General features: G+C 33.5%; 1 protein-coding gene across 1 annotated transcript in view; it reads right to left on the reverse strand.

Annotated features, from left to right (window-relative positions):
* LOC100023419 (sodium channel protein type 9 subunit alpha-like) overlaps window positions 1-20334 on the reverse strand; it is a 98636-nt gene that overhangs the window by 61187 nt on the left and 17115 nt on the right. Inside the window, exons 2-7 of the mRNA XM_056793974.1 lie at window positions 12270-12518; window positions 9087-9205; window positions 8601-8690; window positions 7830-7958; window positions 6670-6761; window positions 4966-5154 (exon numbers count right to left, since the gene is read on the reverse strand). Coding sequence (XP_056649952.1) covers window positions 4966-5154; window positions 6670-6761; window positions 7830-7958; window positions 8601-8690; window positions 9087-9205; window positions 12270-12482 — 832 coding nt within the window. The 5' untranslated portion in view covers window positions 12483-12518. The remainder of the gene's footprint in view (window positions 1-4965; window positions 5155-6669; window positions 6762-7829; window positions 7959-8600; window positions 8691-9086; window positions 9206-12269; window positions 12519-20334) is intronic.

Below are 20334 nucleotides of genomic sequence, written 5' to 3' on the forward strand. Positions count from 1 at the left end.
AATGGATGACATTTGCCCTGGCCTGACCTTCTTACATTTCATAAGATCATAGATTCAGAGGTGGGAGAGATATGAGATAATCTAGTTCAACCCAACATTTTGTGGATGAAAATAAAATGAGACCTACAGAACTTACAGGATTGTTCAAGGTGACAAAGATAATATCTATAAATTTAGAGAACTGAACTTCAAGCCTCAAAATCCAGTTTTTTTTGTAATATTTCAGAGAGACTATTTCTCTATCCTTTATGTCCATCAGCCAATAGGTATTTATTAAGTGCCTATTACATGCCAGGTACTGTGATAAGTGCTGGGGTACAAACATGATGAAAGATTGTTCCTGTTCTCTCATAATCTAAAGGAGAGGCAATATGCAAACAATTACGTACAAACAAGCTTTATATGGGATAAATGGGAGCTAATCAACTGAGAAAAAACACTAGCATAAAATGATATAGGTAAAGGCTTCCTGTAGAAGGTGAGATTTCAGCTCAATTTAATGGAAACTGGGAGATAGAGATGAGAAGTGAAGACATTCCATGCATGGACAGCCAATGAAAATGCTCAGAGCTGAGTTTCAGAAACAACAAAGAGGCCAGTGAGACTTGATACAGGAGTGCAGGGGAGGGTAGAAGGAAGACAACTAGACAGGTAGGGCAGCAGGTATAAAAGGGTTTTGAATGATAAATGGAGGATTTTATATTTGTTCTTGGATGTGACAGGAAGTCATCAGAGTTTATTGAGCAGGATAGGTGACATAGTCAGATGTCTCTTGCTTTCAGATATATTCACCTTGATATATAAATAATTGATAATTTATTGAGTTGTCTTAATGAGGAAAACATCATAGACTAAGTGAAAAGTTTATACTTGCTTGGATTAGTCCAAGATGGCAGAACTGGGACAATGTGACAAACTACACAGAAGTGTGATTTTGTGTAATATAAGAATGAAACCAGATGGAGAAACCAACTTGAAGAACCAGAATGCTTTTCTCCTTTCTTTGCAAATAATTCTGAGGCAGGGCCAGATGAGCTAGAGAGAGATCATCAAAAATCTGTTTAAACTCCTTACTATTTAGTCATTGATACTCAATTTGACTTGGTTTTTCATATAGAAAAAGAAGAGGAGATGATGATCATGGTCATGATAAGGAAGAAGAAGCATTGGAGAAGTCTGATGTTTTTTTCTGACCTGTTCTCACTCCCACCCTTTTCTCTTCTCCTTTCTCCTACCTCCTTACTTTATGGTTTGTAATTGGGAGGTTGGAGTGGGCAGAGTATAATTTATCAGAATAAAGTAGGAAAAGAATCTAGAAAAAACTTTTGTTCTAAATATATTCTATCCATTCTTGATAAAAATGTTTGTGGAATCAACTGAGTATTCTTCTGTTGGGGGAAAAAGAATAAAGCTTTCTGATCTCTTTACATTGTTGGAGTTGAAAGCAACTAGGTGCTTGTGTAAGAGAGCTTAGTATTCTATCATTTTTTTCCTTTGGACATTGGTTTCAAGACTATCATGTTTCTCTGTGAATTTAGATAGCTGGAATTTACCAACACAAATGTTTTTCTCTTGTTAAATTTTCTAAAATAGACGTTATAGCCAATTAGCCAGCATGAGTTTGGACTGTTTGAGTGGGTTCAATAGACAGTTTGTTACCATGTCTTCTGATTTTTTGGATGTTTAATTGAAATGTTTACAAACACCTTTGCATATGAAGATGAGAGGAAAAATAAAACTCTCTCCTAATGATTTTAGCCCTCCCAATCAATAAAAGATTAATAGAACATAAAAGATCTAGTTTGGAAATGATGTTCCTTACAATAATTTACTTTTTATTTTTAGATTTTTCTCTTCATTCATTGGAAAGAATGATGTTCAAATTTTAATATGGAAGTGAACAAATTGACCTGTTGCATTAAAATGCATACACAGAGAGAGAAGAGACCAGTGAAGCATGGGGAGAAAGACATAGAGCATACAATGGTTGGTAACAGTAGACTGAAGAATGTTAAAAAAAATAAGACAAATGGCTAAGTCAAAAGAGTTTTGACATGATGGAATGCCATAAAAGCTGACATATGTGTATACACATATATACATATACATATCCACATATATTACATGTGGATGTTTATCTATAGCATGGATATAGTGGATATCTATATCTATTTGTATGTATATACTTATATATATGTGAATGAAATGCATGTTTAATCTTGATTTCAAAATTATTCTTCATTTAATGCATATTAGACTATCATACTGAATAAAATGCTTTTGAAATCAAGAGATTCTTGAAGCAGCAGAATTTGACTTACAGGAAGAAACTACTAACATTTTATTTTTAACAATTTAAAAATATATGCTTAAATTTAACTGGTTGATTATTTGAATATGAAAAAAGCATTGATTATGCCTCTGACAGAGTATAATAAAGTATTATTCAAATGAATTGTAAAAAGCAGCAAAGATTTGAATGGTTAAGAATGGTTAAATAGTTAGGAATATAAAATGCATTAATTTAGCTAGTTTGTTGGCTTCTATAATATTAAGAAAAATGGAAATACTCATTTCTTTGAGGTAGATAGTGTAGTTCTCATTTCCATTTTTTCAGATCATAAAGTTAAGCATAAAAGGGTTTAAATGGTATAGTGATGCTACAAAAAATGGTAGTAATAGACTTGGACACAGATCTTGACTTCATGGAGGTAATAAGGTTCAGTGGATAGAGTATGCCAGCTCTGGAGTCAGGAAGACCTGATTTCAAATCTGGCCTCAGACACTTACTTACTGTGTGACCCTGGGCAATTTCCTCATCTGTAAAATAAGCTGGAGAAGGAAATGGCATACCATTCTAATATCTTTGCCAAGAAAACTCCAAATGTGGTCACAGTGGTGGATATCACCAAAAATGACTAAACAACAATCAATTTGATTTCAAGTAAAAGGATCTTTCTTCTATATCATATTACCTCAGCATTTTTCTTTTCTCTTATCTAGAATGCTTTTTTTCTGAATAAGATTTTACTAGAATATGTATATTTCTCAGTACCACATTGTACATTTACAAAACTTGATGCACAAATCTTAGAATAATTATAACTAAATATAAAAAGGGGGTAATGGTTGATAGTCCCTTAAAGATAGGAGCACAGTAAAATGAAGAATGTAAGGAATAGAATCAAAATATATAGACCTAGAGACTGAACAATAGCATCTTAATTAATGAGTGACTCATGAACACATCAGGCAAAAATATGAACTGTGAAAAACAGTGTGGACAACAAGGCATCATATTAAAATATTAATGAACCATAAGAAGTGAAAACTATGAAGACTCCAGAGTAGCATGCTGGTTCTTACATTAACTGAGTCTGAGATCAGGAGGTCTAAGGAATTAATATTCACAATGATTATAGCAATATAAACGGAAAGATCAATAATACAAAATTAATGTTTTATAACCATAGTTATCAAGTTGAGCCCCATCAAAGAGCTGAAAAACTCTGGCTCCCTCACTTCATCACAAAACGGGGTTCCTTGAATGATGAATATTGTAATTCTTTGTGTCCATGGGATTTTTCGACCTCTCCTTTACTTTTCTTTTTTTTTTTCACTTTAAACATTATTTTATTTGGTCATTTCCAAACATTATTCATTGGAAACAAAGATCATTTTCTTCCCCCCCCCTTCCCACCACCTCTCCCATAGCCAATACATGATTCCACAGGGTATCACATGTGTTCTTGGTTCAAACCCATTTCCATGTTGTTGGTATTTGCATTAGAGTGTTCATTTAGAGTCTCTCCTCAGTCGTAACCCCTTCCCCCCTGTAGTCAAGCAGTTGCTTTTCATCGGTGTTTTTACTCCCACAGTTTATCCTCTGCTTGTGGACAGTGTTTTTTAGATCCCTGCAGATTGTTCAGGGACATTGCATTGACACTAATGGAGAAGTCCATTACCTTCGATTGTACCACAATGTATCAGTCTCTGTGTACAATGTTTTCCTGGTTCTGCTCCTCTTGCTCTGCATCACTTCCTGGAGGTTGTTCCAGTCTCCATGGAATTCCTCCACTTTATTATTCCTTTTAGCCCAATAGTATTCCATCACCAACATATACCACAATTTGTTCAGCCATTCCCCAATTGAAGGGCATCCCCTCATTTTCCAATTTTTGGCCACCACAAAGAGTGCAGCTATGAATATTCTTGTACAAGTCTTTTTACTTATTGTCTCTTTGGGGTACAAACCCAGCAGTTAGAATGCTTTTTAAGGAAATCATTATAAATTGCTTGTATTCCTTTGAAAAAGGCCCCTCTCTGAGAGTTCCATTTCAGCCTCTCTGTAGTGATGCTAGAAAGAAAGGGATTTAGATCAAGTAACATCTCAGAGCCATTCCAGCTCTCCGTCTATGATCTCCCATTAGAAGGTAAGTTCCTTGAAGAGAGATTCTTTTTTGTGCTTGTATTTACTGACATTTTCTATCTATCTATCTATCTATCTATCTATCTATCTATCTATCTATCTATCTATCTATCTAACTATCTATCTATCTATCCATCCATCCATCTTTCTGTCTACCAATACATATATACATACACATATATCTATATAATATTTATATAATTAGTATTTTCAGAACTTAGCACAGTGCCTGACAAATAGTAAGTGCTTAGCAAATGCTTATTGATTGACTCTTGACAATCTTATGACTCTACAGATTTTTTAAAGCACAAATTATACAATTGAGAATTTCCATTCTTAATTATCACTGATTTGAATATCTGGAGATATAAATGAAATCTTTATAGCCCAAGTAGAAAAAATAGAGAAAAATTCATAAAATTATCCAGATTCATACCCAAATCAATTAAATGCATTCAAATCATTGCAACTTCACTAGAGACCCATATTAGGATATTTGTTGGAAGATGGCATATTTTTAGAAGAGTGATACTTACTTTCATTGCCTGAGAGTATCTCAGTACTATTTTGTTCTTGAGGCCATGGCATACATTTTTGCTTCAGCCTGTCCATGAATAGCTGCATTCCCATGACAGCAAAGACACTCAGACAAAACATAATTAGGATCACTGCATGACAAAACATCCTCACTGATCGAGTTAAGGTCCCTATGATAATCTTTGTGCCTGAAAAAGGGAGGGAAAAAACTGACATCACAATGATGAAATTAAGTGTCTGACTGAATGTATTATTAATTATCATGGAATCACAATGACTATATCTCACAAGTAACTCAGTTTTCATCAAAAACCCAAGACAGGTGAATGCTCAAAGTTTACACATAAGAGTATTACTCTAATGATTATTGGATCCAATTACATATGGGCAAATATTCATCTGAACACTTGTTTGACTGCTGGAATGAATGATGTGCTTGTTATTGTTTCACTATATACAGGGCAACCACCTACACTTTGGTTGATTCTTGTTAAGCAGAGCATCTTTATTTAATGAGACATTGGTAGAACAACAAAACAATACTGAGAGGCAAATCCTGATAATATGGAAAATGATTTGAAATAAGATTGGTTTGTTGGTAACAATAATCATTAAGACATGTATAAAATATGTTGATACTTGTTTGATTCTTTATACTCACCTCATTTGAGACCTGCAATATCCTAAGGAGCTTGTTTTAAAAGAGTTATTATTTATACTTTTGCTGAATTAAAATTTTTGACATTTTAATTGAAATAAAATGTCCTATCATGAATACACAAAATGAAAAAATATATTTTAAGTTGATTTTTTAAATAGGAGGAAGTTTCATATTTAACCTCTATGGGTCATAGGTTGACTGTGAGAATCATAATTTTTAATTAAAATCTAAAGTCTGGTTTTGAATAATCACATCATTTAAAATATATTATTTTTGGATTCTTGATTTTTGGCAGGGTTAATGTCACAGGACAAGGTTTATGTTCTCTATCTATTCTCATACCTATTCCAAAAATAAAATCTATCAAGTAAGTTCCAGAAGCTTAAGTGTTACAGAGTGGGAAAATATTTTAGAGGTGATTTAGTTGACACTCCTCCCAAGCCCAAACCCCCAATGTCCTCATTTTATAAGTGAAGAAATTGAAGATTAGAGAAGTTAAATTTCTTTCCTACAACTAAGTAAATAGCTGAAATTTGAGCCAAGGACCACTGATGCCAAATCCATTTTTTTTTCTACTCTGGCATGTTCTCATATTGTATTGCTATTTAAACTGGTTCTCAGACTGAAATGGTTTTCTAAATGTTATACAGAAGAAAGTGCTCAGGATTTGGAGGCAGGGGTTCTGGGTTTGAATTCTAGTTCTGCCATTTATTGCCTGTGTGACCTTTGTTGTAAGGAAAGGGATGACATTTCACCTTGGACAATCATTTTAGTTTTCTGTGTCTCAGATTCTCATGGATCAGATAGGGAAAGTTTTATTAGATGACAGCTCAGTACTCTTCTAGCTCGAAATCTGTGATGCTAGGAGCTAAACAATTCTAACATTTCTCACTTTTAAAACATTGTCTCAGCCCATTTATCCTTTTAGACAACTTTAATTAGGAAGCTCACATATAACCACATCAAGTTCCTCTCACTCCTCAAAAATACACATAGAGATGGAAAGGAAATGATCCTCAAGATTATACCAATCATATCTTACCTGTGGTTAAAGAAGTAGCTTTCAGGATTCTCACAACTGAGAAAATTCCAAGAGCTGAAACACTGTCTAGGTTTATAAATAAGGTTAGAAGCCTGCAGAGAGTTAAATTACAAATTAAAATAAATTAAACAATTCAAAAGAACCTAATGATATTATTAGTTTTTAATGCTTTTCTTAAAATTAGGAAAATTATACTCAAGTAGTATCTTTTATATGTAGTAGAAATTGATTATTTAAAGAACATTTAATTTTTAAAAAAAAATCTTTATTTTGTATTTTGGAATCAATACCATGCATTGGTTCTGAGACAGAAGAATGGTAAGAACTTAGAAGTAAGGATTTAGTGACTTGTGCAGAGTCATGCCACTAAGAACCATCTGAGGTCACATTTGAACCCAGGACCACTCATCTCCATGCCTGACTCTCACTCCACTAAGCTACTCAGATGTCCCTCAAAATTTTAATTTTAACAGAAGGAATTCAGATCAATTAGTTCAATGAAACAAGAATCCCTTCCATATATCTGATTAGTGGTCATATAGACTTTGGTGGAATACCACTGGCAAAGTGGTATCTATTATTTTCAGATGACTATTATTGTCAATTCATGTAACTTGTTCTTTCATCTGGTATCAATCAGAACATGTTTATTTAGTCTAATTCTCTTTTTCCATTAAGATATCATCAAATACTTGAGGGTACTAGTCTAGAGACCGGTTTTGATAGATGATTTAATCCTGTTTTTTTAAGATAAGTACTTAAGCAATGTAAGCTAGGACAGGGAACATTTGTTTAAGAATCAAAAACTATGAGAATCAAGGGCTCTGTTCTAATTCCTAAATGAATTTCTGTTCATTTCCTTATGTCAGCTTGGACAATGCACAAAGTAATTTTTAAAATCAATTCCTCTGGCTTTAAAATAGGAATAAAATTATGCTCTTTTTCTCTTATACCCAAACTCGGAGAATGGAAGGAAATAACAAATACATAGTATACCTTGGAGTTTCTTAAGAAAAAGCTACATGTATGAAAAATTCCAGATCCAAATACCAATGACCAGAGATTCATTAATTATCCTATGGCTTTCAATTTGTCTTAACAAAATATTTTTTTCACAAAAATACTAGTCTTCAATAAAAAAAATACATCAAAATACTTACGCATAGAAAAGAATATGACCATCCAACCAGTTCCAGGGATCACGAAGGAATGTGAATGGCTTCATACAGAAACCTCTTGCAAGGATTTTTATAAGGATTTCGAAAGTGTATAGTCCAATGAAAGGGAGCCTAGAGTCAAGGGTCCATGATGTGTTAGTTAAAAGAATAACATATCAATAGTCATTAAATAAATCTTTGAAAAATTATGTAAATCTATATACCAAATAAGTCTCTTAGGAAAACCAAAGGCACTATCCATCTTATTGTTCCAGAACAAAGGTTACAATAAATTCATTTGGCATCCCAAAGAAATGCTCATGGAGCTTTAGGATTAGGACTTGTAGGGGCAGAAATTCTTTCAATGCTATCACTAGGATTTTCAAATCACAACTTTAAAAAATGTTGGTAAAGGAGCATAATATTATTAATAACCAACCAATTTCTAGGATGAAATCTGCTAAGGTTGTTAAACACTTTAGATGTAACTACTAACTTAAGAACAAGCAGCAAAGAGAAGTGCTTTAGGAATTCCCTTTTCCAATAATCTGTGGAAGATTCAAATTCTTCTTGACAGTTGATGAGTTTTGTTTTGTTTTCCCTCTGGAATTGCCCCAATACTAGAATGACTCAAAAGATAATGAGTACCGTTATGTGCCCAAGAAAAAGGGAACTACGCCAAGTAGATCTAGAAATCAATGATCCTTTTTGATGGAATATGGAAAAGTGCCAGTGCTAATTAAAATGATTTTTAAAGGTATTTTGTCAACTTACTCAAGGTACACCATCCAGTCTGGAATGTTAATGGCTGGCAGAAATATGCAGTTGATCAGGAAAGTGCCCATAAGGATCATATTGAATAAGGTAGATGAGAATCAAGGAATTTAAGATGACAAAGCATGTTACAGATTTCCTTTATGTGTAATCAGGACAATTATCAAAATGCTGATTTGTAAACAACTTCTTACTGAAAGAAAGTGTCAAATGATATTCACAAAGTCATTTATTCCTCCACTTTTCATAGCTATGTAAAATGAAACAAATATTTGATATATTATCTTCAAATGGAGATGACTAGCATGACTATTCTTTAAATTCTTTTTCCATTTAATTTAAAGGAAATCAATGGAATACTACCAGAGATTCTTACAAAGTAGAGAAAGGAATAAAAGTCACATATGAGTTTTGAAATATATATTCCCTAAAGTTTATTTTGCTTTTAAGAACTAACATTGCTGTTGAGTCACTGGAAAAGGATATCGGTTCATCAAGATCTTAATTGATAGTCTTCTAATAAAATGGAAAGGAGTCAAAAAGTACAGTGCAGGGGAGGCATTGAATCGAAAAATGGTTTTCCCCTTATCCAATACTATGAAAGTCTGCAGGAGAAAATAAGAATACAATGAGAAAGTAACAGTCTAATTTTTACAATTGCTTGATTAACATATTCATCTCTGTTGGTTTTAAGGTCAGGATAAGTGATATTTTATATATTTATATTAAATATAGAAGCATTTAGACATATTAGAATACACATACAATATATACATTGTACAGTATTATATACATATGTGCATATATACATATGGAACATGACACTATGCAAAAAAAGGATTATAAAAGATTAGAGCCAGTAGGGGATATTTAATAATCTCATTTAACAGATAAAGTAGGTAAGACTGAGGGGCAACCCCTTCCCCCCATCTATTCTGAGGTCACATAGCTAATGGTGGGTGGCAAAGCCAGGAAACGAAATCAGATGAGCATTAGACCTATAAATGGCCACCTAAATGCTTGAATTTATTAATTTTAATTAATTGTATTTATTAATGTAATGATTGAAATTAAATACTTAAATTAAGTTATAAGCTTTTGGAGTACTAGGATCTATGTTGTATATTTACAGTATATCCCTTGTTCCTAGTACAGTGTGATTTACATAAAAGAAGACAGATGTGGTAGAACTGTGCCCTTACTGAGTTGGGGAATTTCACAGTAACGAACTAGCTTGTAAATATTCCAGTTCTTTTCTCTACAATTTATAGTCTTAAAGAGTTGTCTGGAGTACTAAGGTATTAATTGACTAGCCAAAGCTGATATATGAGTCTTGAATTCATGTCTGGTTCTGACCATTACTTTCTATTGACTAAACTATTTAGTAGTAGTGTAGAATAAAAGGAAAAGTGCAGAATGAAGAAAGGCAGATCCCAAATATAATAATTATTTTCAGATTGGTATCTCTGGAAGACCTGAATTGAATGCTCATCTCAAACATTAGCTTTTGGCAAGACACTTAACATCTCTCAGCCTCAGTTTTTCTCATCTGTAAAATGAGTTATGAGGATCAAATGAAACAATCTGCAAATCATTTTGCAAACCTTAAAGTACTATATAAATGGTAAGGAGAATGCTGCTGCTGCTGCTGCTGCTGCTGCTGCTACTGAACTTTTGTCTAGTGTTTACTAAAGTTTCAAGTTTACTAAAACTTTGTTTCAGATTGACTTTGATGCTAAGCAGGTTCTGGAAAGAATTATTCTGAATATTTTGTTGTAAAATGCATTTCAGTGATCGTTAGGAACCGTCATAATCTATTTTTTTCTCTTTTAATCGAGTCAAACTGTTAGATCAGTTATATTATATATGTGTGTGTTTATATTTAAATATATAAATATACTAAATGAACCTGACCTTGGCTATGAAGAAGATATGTATATATGGAGTGGAAAATAATGTTTAGATGGATTTATATGAAAAAAATCTAGAGAAATAATATTGTTTTATAGGGAAGTCTCTAGTAGGGGTCCCAGGTCTTTACTTTTGGTCATAGTCTCTTAAACATTTTTATCAATGAATTGGATGATGACAGAGAAAAAAACTGGAAGTAATAGTTTATCAGGTGATAAAATCATGGTCCAAGAAATATCTCAACAAGTTTAAACAGTGAACCAGATCTAATATTATAAAATCCAGTAGGAATAAATGGAACATGCATTTAGTTAAAAACTCAACTACAAATTGGAGATTAGTCTTTATCACAAAAATTTCTATGTGTATAAGATTTGATTTTATTGAAATCTCAGTGATGCAACAGTTTGATGTGATCAATATCAATCACAGAGTATACCTACCTCAGAGGATCTTTATGATTTTCAGGGTGATCAGGGAAAAAAGAAAAGAACATCTGTGTTCTAAAATATTAATAGCAGCTCTCTTTCTTCTGGCAAAGAACTGGAAATTGAAGTGATGACCATTAAATGGGGAATGGCTAAGCAAGTTGTGGCATAGAATTGTGATGGAATACTGCTGTACCTTAAGAAGGAGCAGTTAACAAAAAAAATGGAAAGACCTACATGAAATTATGAAGAATAAAATGAACAGCACCAAGTTAACATTTTGTATAGCAAGAGAAATATTGTTTTAAGAATGAATGACTTGTGTATGTCCACCTACAAGTAAAAGGACTGATAAATAAAAAAGTAAAATATAATATATATCCATATATCTTTTTGTCAAATTGTGCCTTCTCAAATGAGGAGCGGCTGGAAAGGGAGGGAGTTACCTGGATATTTTAATGTAACAAATAAATAACTCAATAAAGAAGTTTAAATGCAAAAATTATGTATGTGAAGTATTATTCAAAATTTAAAACACTAAATGTCTAATATTTATATTGCCACATGGTATAATAGTAAATTGTGTGCTAATTTGTCAATATATACTAATCTCCCCTTAATTACACGTGCAAGTAGTTTATATAGTTCCTTGATGGCAAGAAACAAGACTGCCTTTTTTGTTTAATGCCTTTGAATACCTAGCACAATGTTTATCACCTAGAAGAACTTCAATAAACATATTGAAATTGTGTATGAAAATACATGTGTAATCCAGATCAAATTGCTCATGAGCTCTGGGACGGGATAGGGAAGGAAGGAAAGAAGGGAGACAGTTTAGATCATATAACTTCAAAAAGCTTATGTGGAAAATTGTTATTACATATAATTGTTAAAATTAAATATTTTTACAAAAATAATTACACATGATTGGCTGATGAATGAACTGGTGCTGGATCAGCACATAATATATTTACTAAGTATCAACAAGAATCATGTAATTCAATAAATATTTATTAAGCAAATGATATGTACCAAACATTGGACTAAGGATTGGGGATAAAAAAGCCAGAAAGTAAATGATCACTTCCATCAGGAATTTTCATTCTATTGGCCACTGCATCATATCTATTTAAAAGTAAAGGAATTAAAATGTCAGTAACAGACTCAATTTAGATTAAACCTAATAGTAGAAGACATCCTGAAGAATTTAATATTTAACATTTTACCCTTTATATTAATTCATTAAACCTCATCATTTTCTAATTCAGATCTTTTCATTCACTGAAAGTAAAATAGAAACACTGTCCCTTTGCCTTTAGGAAATACTCACATTTTTATCCAGGTAGTATGGGTCTAGGTCTTCCAAGGGCTCTGACACCATGCCTGGAGGAACATCGTCATAAATAAATGGGAGCTTTTTGCCAGCTTCAAAGTCACTATTTGGCTCTAATTCATCCTCATCACTTTTCCTGGCAGCAGCACGTTCTTCAGCAAGTGCAAGAGACTTTTTGGTGAAGTAAGTGAGGTTTTGGGGTCTTGCCATCTTTTCATCTGGTCACTTTTAAATCACTTCTGAGCCCTGAGTGAAAAGAAAGAAAACAGCAGAGAGGAAAAGATTCATTTTGAGAAGGGCATACACTAAGAGGTTAATAAAACTTTAGTTTTGACCACAAAATAGAAAGTTTCAAATTCCAATTTGTTTTGTTTTGAATATAAATCCAAAATCCCTTATAGCAAATACTGTTAATTAATAGGCCAAACATTCCAGGAACATATCATTTACCTATTCCTAGAAATAATGGCTTATAAAATTGGTGATATATGTGAGTCTTAGGGATTTATACTTGGCTCTGCTAGTTACTTGAAAATATGGGTAGTAAATTGGGAAAAAAATCTTTATAACAAAAAACCCTGGCAAAGGTCTAATTAATCAAATTCATAAGGAGCTAAATAATTGTACCAAAATAAAGCCATTGCCTAATTGACAAATGGTCAAGGAACACAAATAGGCAGTTTTCACAGGATGAAATAAAAATTATCAATAAACACATGAAAGTGTTCTAAATTTCTCATAATTAGAGGAATGCAAATCAAAATAACTCTTGAGGTACCACCTCACACCTAGAAGACTGGCCAATATAACAGTAAAGGAAAATAATAAATGTTTGAGGAGTTGTGGCAAATTGGGACACTAATACATTGTTGGCAGAGTTGTGAATTGATCCAACCATTCTGGAGGGCAATTTGGAATTATGCACAAAGGGCTTTAAAAGACTGTCTGCCCTTTGATCCAGCCATACCACTGCTGTGTTTGTACCCCAAAGAGATAATAAGGAAAAAGACATGTACAAAAATATTCATAGCTGAGCTCTTTGTGGTGGCAAAAAATTGGAAAATGAGGGGATGCCCTTCAATTGGGGAATGGCTAAACAAATTGTGATATATGTTGGTGATGGAATACTATTGTGCTCAAAGGAATAATAAAATGGAGGAATTCCATGGAGACTGGAACAACCTCCAGGAAGTGATGCAAAGTGAGAGGAGCAGAACCAGGAGAACATTGTACACAGAGACTGATACATTGTGGCACAATTGAACGTAATGAACTTCTCTACTAGCAGCAATGCAATGATCCAGGATAATTCTGAGGAATTTAGGAGAAAAAACATTATCCACATCCAGAGAAAGAACTGTGGGAGTAGAAAGGCAGAAGAAAATCATATGATCGATAATGTCGTTCAATGGGGATATGATTGGAGTTTTGGCATTAAAAGATCATTCTAGGGAGCCAAGATGGAGGAGTAACTAGGGCAGTAGCACACTGTTTCACCACAAAAATTCTCTCTGACCAAGAGTAAAATACCACCACAAAATGAATACAGGAGTGAAAGAACCAACAGAGACAGACGGAAACAACCTTCCAAAAAAAAAAAAAGGTAGGCAGAGATCATCTGGGGAACTGAGGTGAGTGGAGAGGAGAGTTAGCAGGAAGCATAGCAAGGAGTGAAGAGCAAGTCAAGAGCAAACCACACCCCTACTGCCCCACACATCTGCTCTCACAGGTTCCAAACTTAAGCCCAAGCTAAGTCAGACCCTGTCTCCATTTAAAATCAATCTAGAAAATATAAAATATTTAAGAATCTATCTGCCAAAACAAACACAGGAATTATATGAATACAACTACAGAACACTTTTTACATGATTAAAACTAGATCTAAACAGTTGGAAAAACGTTAAATGATCCTGGGTAGGATGAGCTAATATAATAAAGATGACATTTCTACCCAAATTAATCTACTTATTCAGTGTCATAACTATCAAAATATCAAAAAGCTTTTGTATTAAATTAGAAAAAATATAACAAAGTTAATCAGGAAGAACAAAAGATAAAAAATGTCAAGGGAAATAATGAAAATAAAAAATGGGAAGGATGGAGGCCTAGCAGTACCAGATCTTAAAATGTACTATAAAGCAGTGGTCATCAAAACAATATGGTACTGGTTAAGAGATAGAAAGGTGGATCAATGGAATAGCTAGGGGTAAATGACCTCAGTAAGCTAGTGTTCGATAAACCCAGAAACCCCAGCTTTTGGGACAAGAACTCACTATTTGACACAAATAGCTGGGAAAATTGGAAAACTGTATGGGGAAAATTAGGTGTAGATCAACATCTTCTGCCCTATATGAAGATAATTCAAAATAGTTAAATGACTTAAATATAAAGAGTGAAATCATAAATAAATTAGGTGAACATAGATTAGTATACCTGTCAGATCTGTGGAAAAGGAAGGGATTTAAGGCCAAGCAAGAGATAGAGAACATTGCAAGATGTAAAATGAATGATTTTGATTATATCAAATTAAAAAGGTTTTGTATAAACAAAAACAATGCAACCAAAATTAGAAGGAAAAGCAACAAATTGGGAGAACATTTTTATTAAAAAAAAAACTCTGACAAAGGTTTAATTTCCCAAATATATAAAGAACTAAGTCAAATTTACAAAAAAAAAATCAAGCTATTCCCCAGTTGATAAATGGTCAAAGGACATGAATAGGCAGTTTTCACAAGATGAAATAAAAACTATCGATAAGCACATGAAAAAGTGTTCTAAATCCCTCCTAATTAGAGAAATACAAATTTAAACAACTCTGAAGTACCACCTCACACCTTGCAGGTTGGCCAATATGACAGCAAAGGTAAGTGAAAAATGTTGGAGGGGATCTGGCAAAATTGGGACACTAATACTTTGCTGGGGGAGTTGTGAATTGATCCAACCATTCTGGAGGGCAATTTGGCACTATGCACAAAAAGTTTTAAATGAATGCCTACCCTTTGATCCAGCCATACCACTGCTGTGTTTGTACCCCAAAGAGATAATAAGGAAAAAGACTTGTAATAAGGGGATTGGGAAGAGAGGAGATGACAGATGTGGAAAAGCTATTTTAAAATAGAGTTAAGGGTCTGGACCTATGATTTAAGTGGTATAGAGAACTCCTTGTGAATAAAACTCTTTCTACCAAAGTCAAGCACGATACCTTTGAAATTTATAGCAGTAGAAAACTGTCTAGGGGACTGGGAGTTTAAGTGACCTATCCATGATCATGAAGTCACTATGTGCCATAGAAGAGATGACCCCAGATCTTCAAGGCTTGAAGATCAGTTTTCTCTCCACTATTCCATATTGCCTCTTTGTTCTACAATAAAAATTGTTGGGTTTTTTAAAATTAAATGATCACATACTATAAAGCTAGGAAGAAGGCAGAATTCTATGAATTTAGATCACAGTGACCCTAAATTCAGTGCTATAGCTCCAAAGTAGCAATGGTCCAATAACCCAATTTTCTAAATACTGATTCCATCAGAAACATATAATGGCAACTTTCTCCTTTATAGTCATACATCAATCAACATACTGAAAAAAAAAAGATTTTATTTTCAATTTATATCACCTTTCTACAAAAGGATTTAAGTAACCTGCAAAATTAAACAAAAATTCATGGTATATTTATTCTATGTTGTTGGTTAGGAGAAAACTCCTATTTTTCATTCCCAAATTGTGAGGAACCATGTTGTTATTCTGTAACGATTTAAAGAGTGTCACCCCCCGACATTGAGTTAATCCATTTTACTGCAGTTATAGGCAGAAGGACTATACAAAGGCATCATCATCATCATCATCACTACCTTTAATTTAAATATTTAGGTCATGCAAAATTCCACAGTATGTTACCTCATTTAATTCTTATATCAACTGTATAAGTTAGTTGCCATTATTTTCTTCATTTTACAGATGAGGAAAATGAAGCAGAAATAGGTTGAGTTTTCCAGGTTAACAGAGAGTGAGAAAGGATTCGTTAGTTAGACCTCCTTGACTCCCATCCATTGGTCTTACCCATTGCATCCCATACTGTTTTACAATAAATTTCCTCAAAAAATATTTTAGTAATCCCTTCAATTTCTCATAAAATACCACCTTGGAAGGGCAGGCTCTTTGTCTTTCAGGAAATAAGAGATGAACTCAACTTGAAAAGTCAGGGCAGATATTATTAACTAATCACTTTGTTCCTAAAAGAATCTTAATATGTTCCCCCTGGGAGAAGTGGAAAAATGTTTAAGTGCCTGTTATGTGCCAGGCACTGAAGTTTTACACACATTTAGAATCTGATTACAAGCTGAATTATGCCCTGATGAAGTCACTTAGATGAGTTAGCTATACAACATGTCCCCAAATCACGATCTTCATTCATTTTAAGAAGGGGCCTCTCAGAGGCTATCAAGTATTTTAACTGAAAAAAAGTTCCCTCTCTGACATGCCCAACAAAGGATGTTAAATTTTAAGCTTTAATTTTTTCTAACCTTAAATACCTCAGCATATTTTCCTATTATCAGAGCTTTCCTTAAAAAAATCATTTAGATTTCCTCCTGAATGCAACTATTTTAGCTCCATTATAATTGAGATCTAAATGCTTCTTACTAAGTAACCCAATGGCCAATTTTGTTACCAGAGAATAGGCGATGGAACACATTTCCTTCTCCTTGATAGAAAAAAGGTGGGGCATGGAATACAGATAATTGCCTGTCAGAAGCTGTCAGAAGTGGTTGTCATTGCTCAGGTCACTTTTGCTTCACTGCTTTTCTTTATCCTAAGGAGGTTCAATGAGGGCAGAGTATTGCTTCAGGATATGATGTATTAATAAAATATTAAACCATTAGAAAAATAACTAACAGGCCCATCCACTGTTTAAGGCTCTCCCTCCTTGTTGACATTGACAAAAGTTCACCAATCTCATGGCAGATGAATGTATCTCACTTTACTTCTACAGGAAGTAAACAAGAAAAGTGTTGAAATCATCTCATTTGCTGTTCAAATTGTTTCAATGGAATGTTTCTTCTGAACTATTTCATATTTGTGATATAGTGTGGCCTGTTCGTGCCTCAAATGTGGCTCCTTGTTGCCCTTTGGGTGACACTCAACCTTCAATTATTTGGGAACTGAAGTATTCCATGACTCACAGTCAGATATCTGTGGAATACTGGAAGTATAGTAGCATTCAAAAATGGGGCTTTGTTTCAGCAAGACACCAGATCATTGTGAAGTTTTCCAAAGGCAATTTTGCCTTCTCCTCCAGTCCAATTCTGGGATCTGTATCACTAGCTGCAGTTTTTATATATAAGCAAGCTCTATAGATTGGCTACCCAACTGCTTATCAATGTAGATAACTAATATGCTTTACCCATTTGGCTTTATCTATCAGCTAGCTATGCCAGAATCTTCTGAGTGATGCATTTACACAATAACTACCTGCAAACAAAAACACTACGAAGATCCAGCCATTTATGAGGAAATTGCTTTAAATGTTGACTGTTCTGAACTATTACATAAAATTGCAAACATCTTTGCCATAAAGTTTGTATCTTGAAAGGGATTTTACATGATTTTTGACACATACAAGAGACATCTTGTTGCAAGATAACCTTAAAAGCAATGTTTTGATCTATTAAGTCAATTTTTATAATAAAAACAAACAATAAGGATGTGAGACCATGCAGTCTCTTCATTGCTTTATAATTTTGTGATTAGAAAAAGATTATATATTAGAAAATATAATACCTCTTGTTAGAGCCTGCCTATTCTCTTCTAATATGTTAAGAAAGAGGATGTCTTGTGTTATGCAGCACACTGGAATATAGATGCTCATTTTTGGAGAATAATACTTCAAAAATATTTTTTGGATTAGAAATATTATTCTAAAATTATGATAAATTTATATTGCATATTAACATTATAAATGTAAATAAATTTCAATATGGATCTTTAAGGCACCCATGTTTGCTACCATTCTCTCTTTAACCTTAGTTCACCTACTGTTTTCCTCAGTTTGTCACTCTTACTTTAAAGAATAATATTATAAGATCTCATTGCTTATAGTTTATTGCCATTTGAAATTTAATCATTTCTATCTATCCCTCATTCTGGATTCGGAATGTGAGGATATTGTGTCCTTTATCTCCAGTCTCTTTCTCATGAAAAACAACAATTTTCCCAAAGATTCCAGATAATTTATCTGAAAACATGGCATTTTCAGTTAATGTATGATATTAATCAAATCTTTTGGACCACGTTTAGTTGGTACTTCATTATTTTCCCATATTTGTCTATTTTCATCCAATATTTTCCCACAGTTATCGATTCAACACATAATTATTAAGTACTTGTTCTGTTCTAGGAACTGTACTAGGTGATGAAGATATAGTTTCTACTTTGAATTAAATCCTAATGAGAGAATATCTCCCAAAGTCTTTCTTTTAATCAGCACATTATAGTTCTGTTATATTCCCCATTCTCATTTCTGTCTCTGTCTATTGGCTCCTTGTCTGAAAACTCCGTATCCTTTCATCTTCTTATCAACCAAAAAGAGGGCTGTAAACAATTTTCCATATATATATATGCAATTTCTAATAATAATACAGAATATTCTGCTACCACAATTTAGGGTATTCCTCACTGTACTCTATAAATAAGCACTGTTTCTTATTTTGGCCAGTGGATACAGATCATGTCTGCCCCCTTTTATCAGGCCAAAGGCAATTACATCATTTAAACAAATGCATTTATGATCCTGAGAAGACCCTTATGTATGTCCTTTTTGGCTTATGATTTTGAAGCCCTTCCATGCACAGTGACTCTTTTAAATCCATACCTTCCATCTTAGAATCAATACTAAGTATTGGTTCCAAGGTTAGACATTTGGGATTTAGGGATTTCCCAGAACCATACAGCTAGAAAGTGTCTAAGGGCAATTTTGAACTCAGGACGTCCAAATCTCTAGGCATGGCTCTCTTGCTATGATGCCACCTAGCTTCTCTTAATGCACAGCGATTTTTGAGAAACAAACAACAATTAAAAAAACAACAACTCTCCTCAACCAGTCAATTCTTGATTTGCAAGTTACATTATAACTCATGCTTATTATAAATTTCTAAAAGCACATAAATTATAAACACTTTCTATTCTTCCATACATTACAGAAAAATTATATTCAATGATGTATCTTTTTCACATTCTAAGATTATTATTCCTATAATTTTTATGAAGAATATAATCAGAAAGATTAAAAGTGGATGTGGCAAAGTGGATAGAGAGCTGTTCTCAGAGCAGTCCTGTGTTTTATTCAACTTCTAAGTTCTCTAGGCAACCCCCTAAGTGTGTAATTTGCAAAAAAGGTGCTGACTTTCAGTGGCAAAGGGAGTTTCCTTATCTAGGAGGCACCCCCTAGACATACTTCCAATAATGATTGAATATGTCACCATTCCAGCACATAGTCATGATTGAAACTGCATTGCAATTCCAGCTTTCAGGATCTTCAGATGATACTAAGCTTTCACTTCTATACTTCCTACTTGCTACAGTAGCACCCTGAATATTATTTTAGTAAGGAATGCTCCATCAAAAGCTGGTACTAATGAAAAAAAATGTCCTTAGCTCTTCCTTCTTATAAAGGATGGCAAGTTTCCTGATATAAGATCTTAGCATGCTTTCTTTCCTCCAAAGAAGTTGTAAAAGAGCTTTCCAAAACTCTATGACTCTCATTTTTGCATATATTTTAGTGTGAGAAAGTGACTTGCACTGGAAATAACGGGATGATTCGCATGCATTCAGAATTGATTTCTAACATTCTCTTCTACTCCCATCTGCCTTGTATACAACCAAATGCCCTAACTTAAGACAAGGAAAAAATGCCAGTTTGACTTCTGCAGTTTTTCCCAAGCCTGGTTCTTTTCAGATTTCTGAATAGCTGCCTTTTCTTTCTTTCCTTCTTTCATTCTTCAAAAAAAAAAAGTTAACCAAAATAGCATTCCAATAGTATTAACACAGCTTTCCTCCCTCAATGAAA

Source organism: Monodelphis domestica, chromosome 4 (genome assembly GCF_027887165.1).
Source record: "Monodelphis domestica isolate mMonDom1 chromosome 4, mMonDom1.pri, whole genome shotgun sequence".
NCBI classification, from domain to species: domain Eukaryota; kingdom Metazoa; phylum Chordata; class Mammalia; order Didelphimorphia; family Didelphidae; genus Monodelphis; species Monodelphis domestica.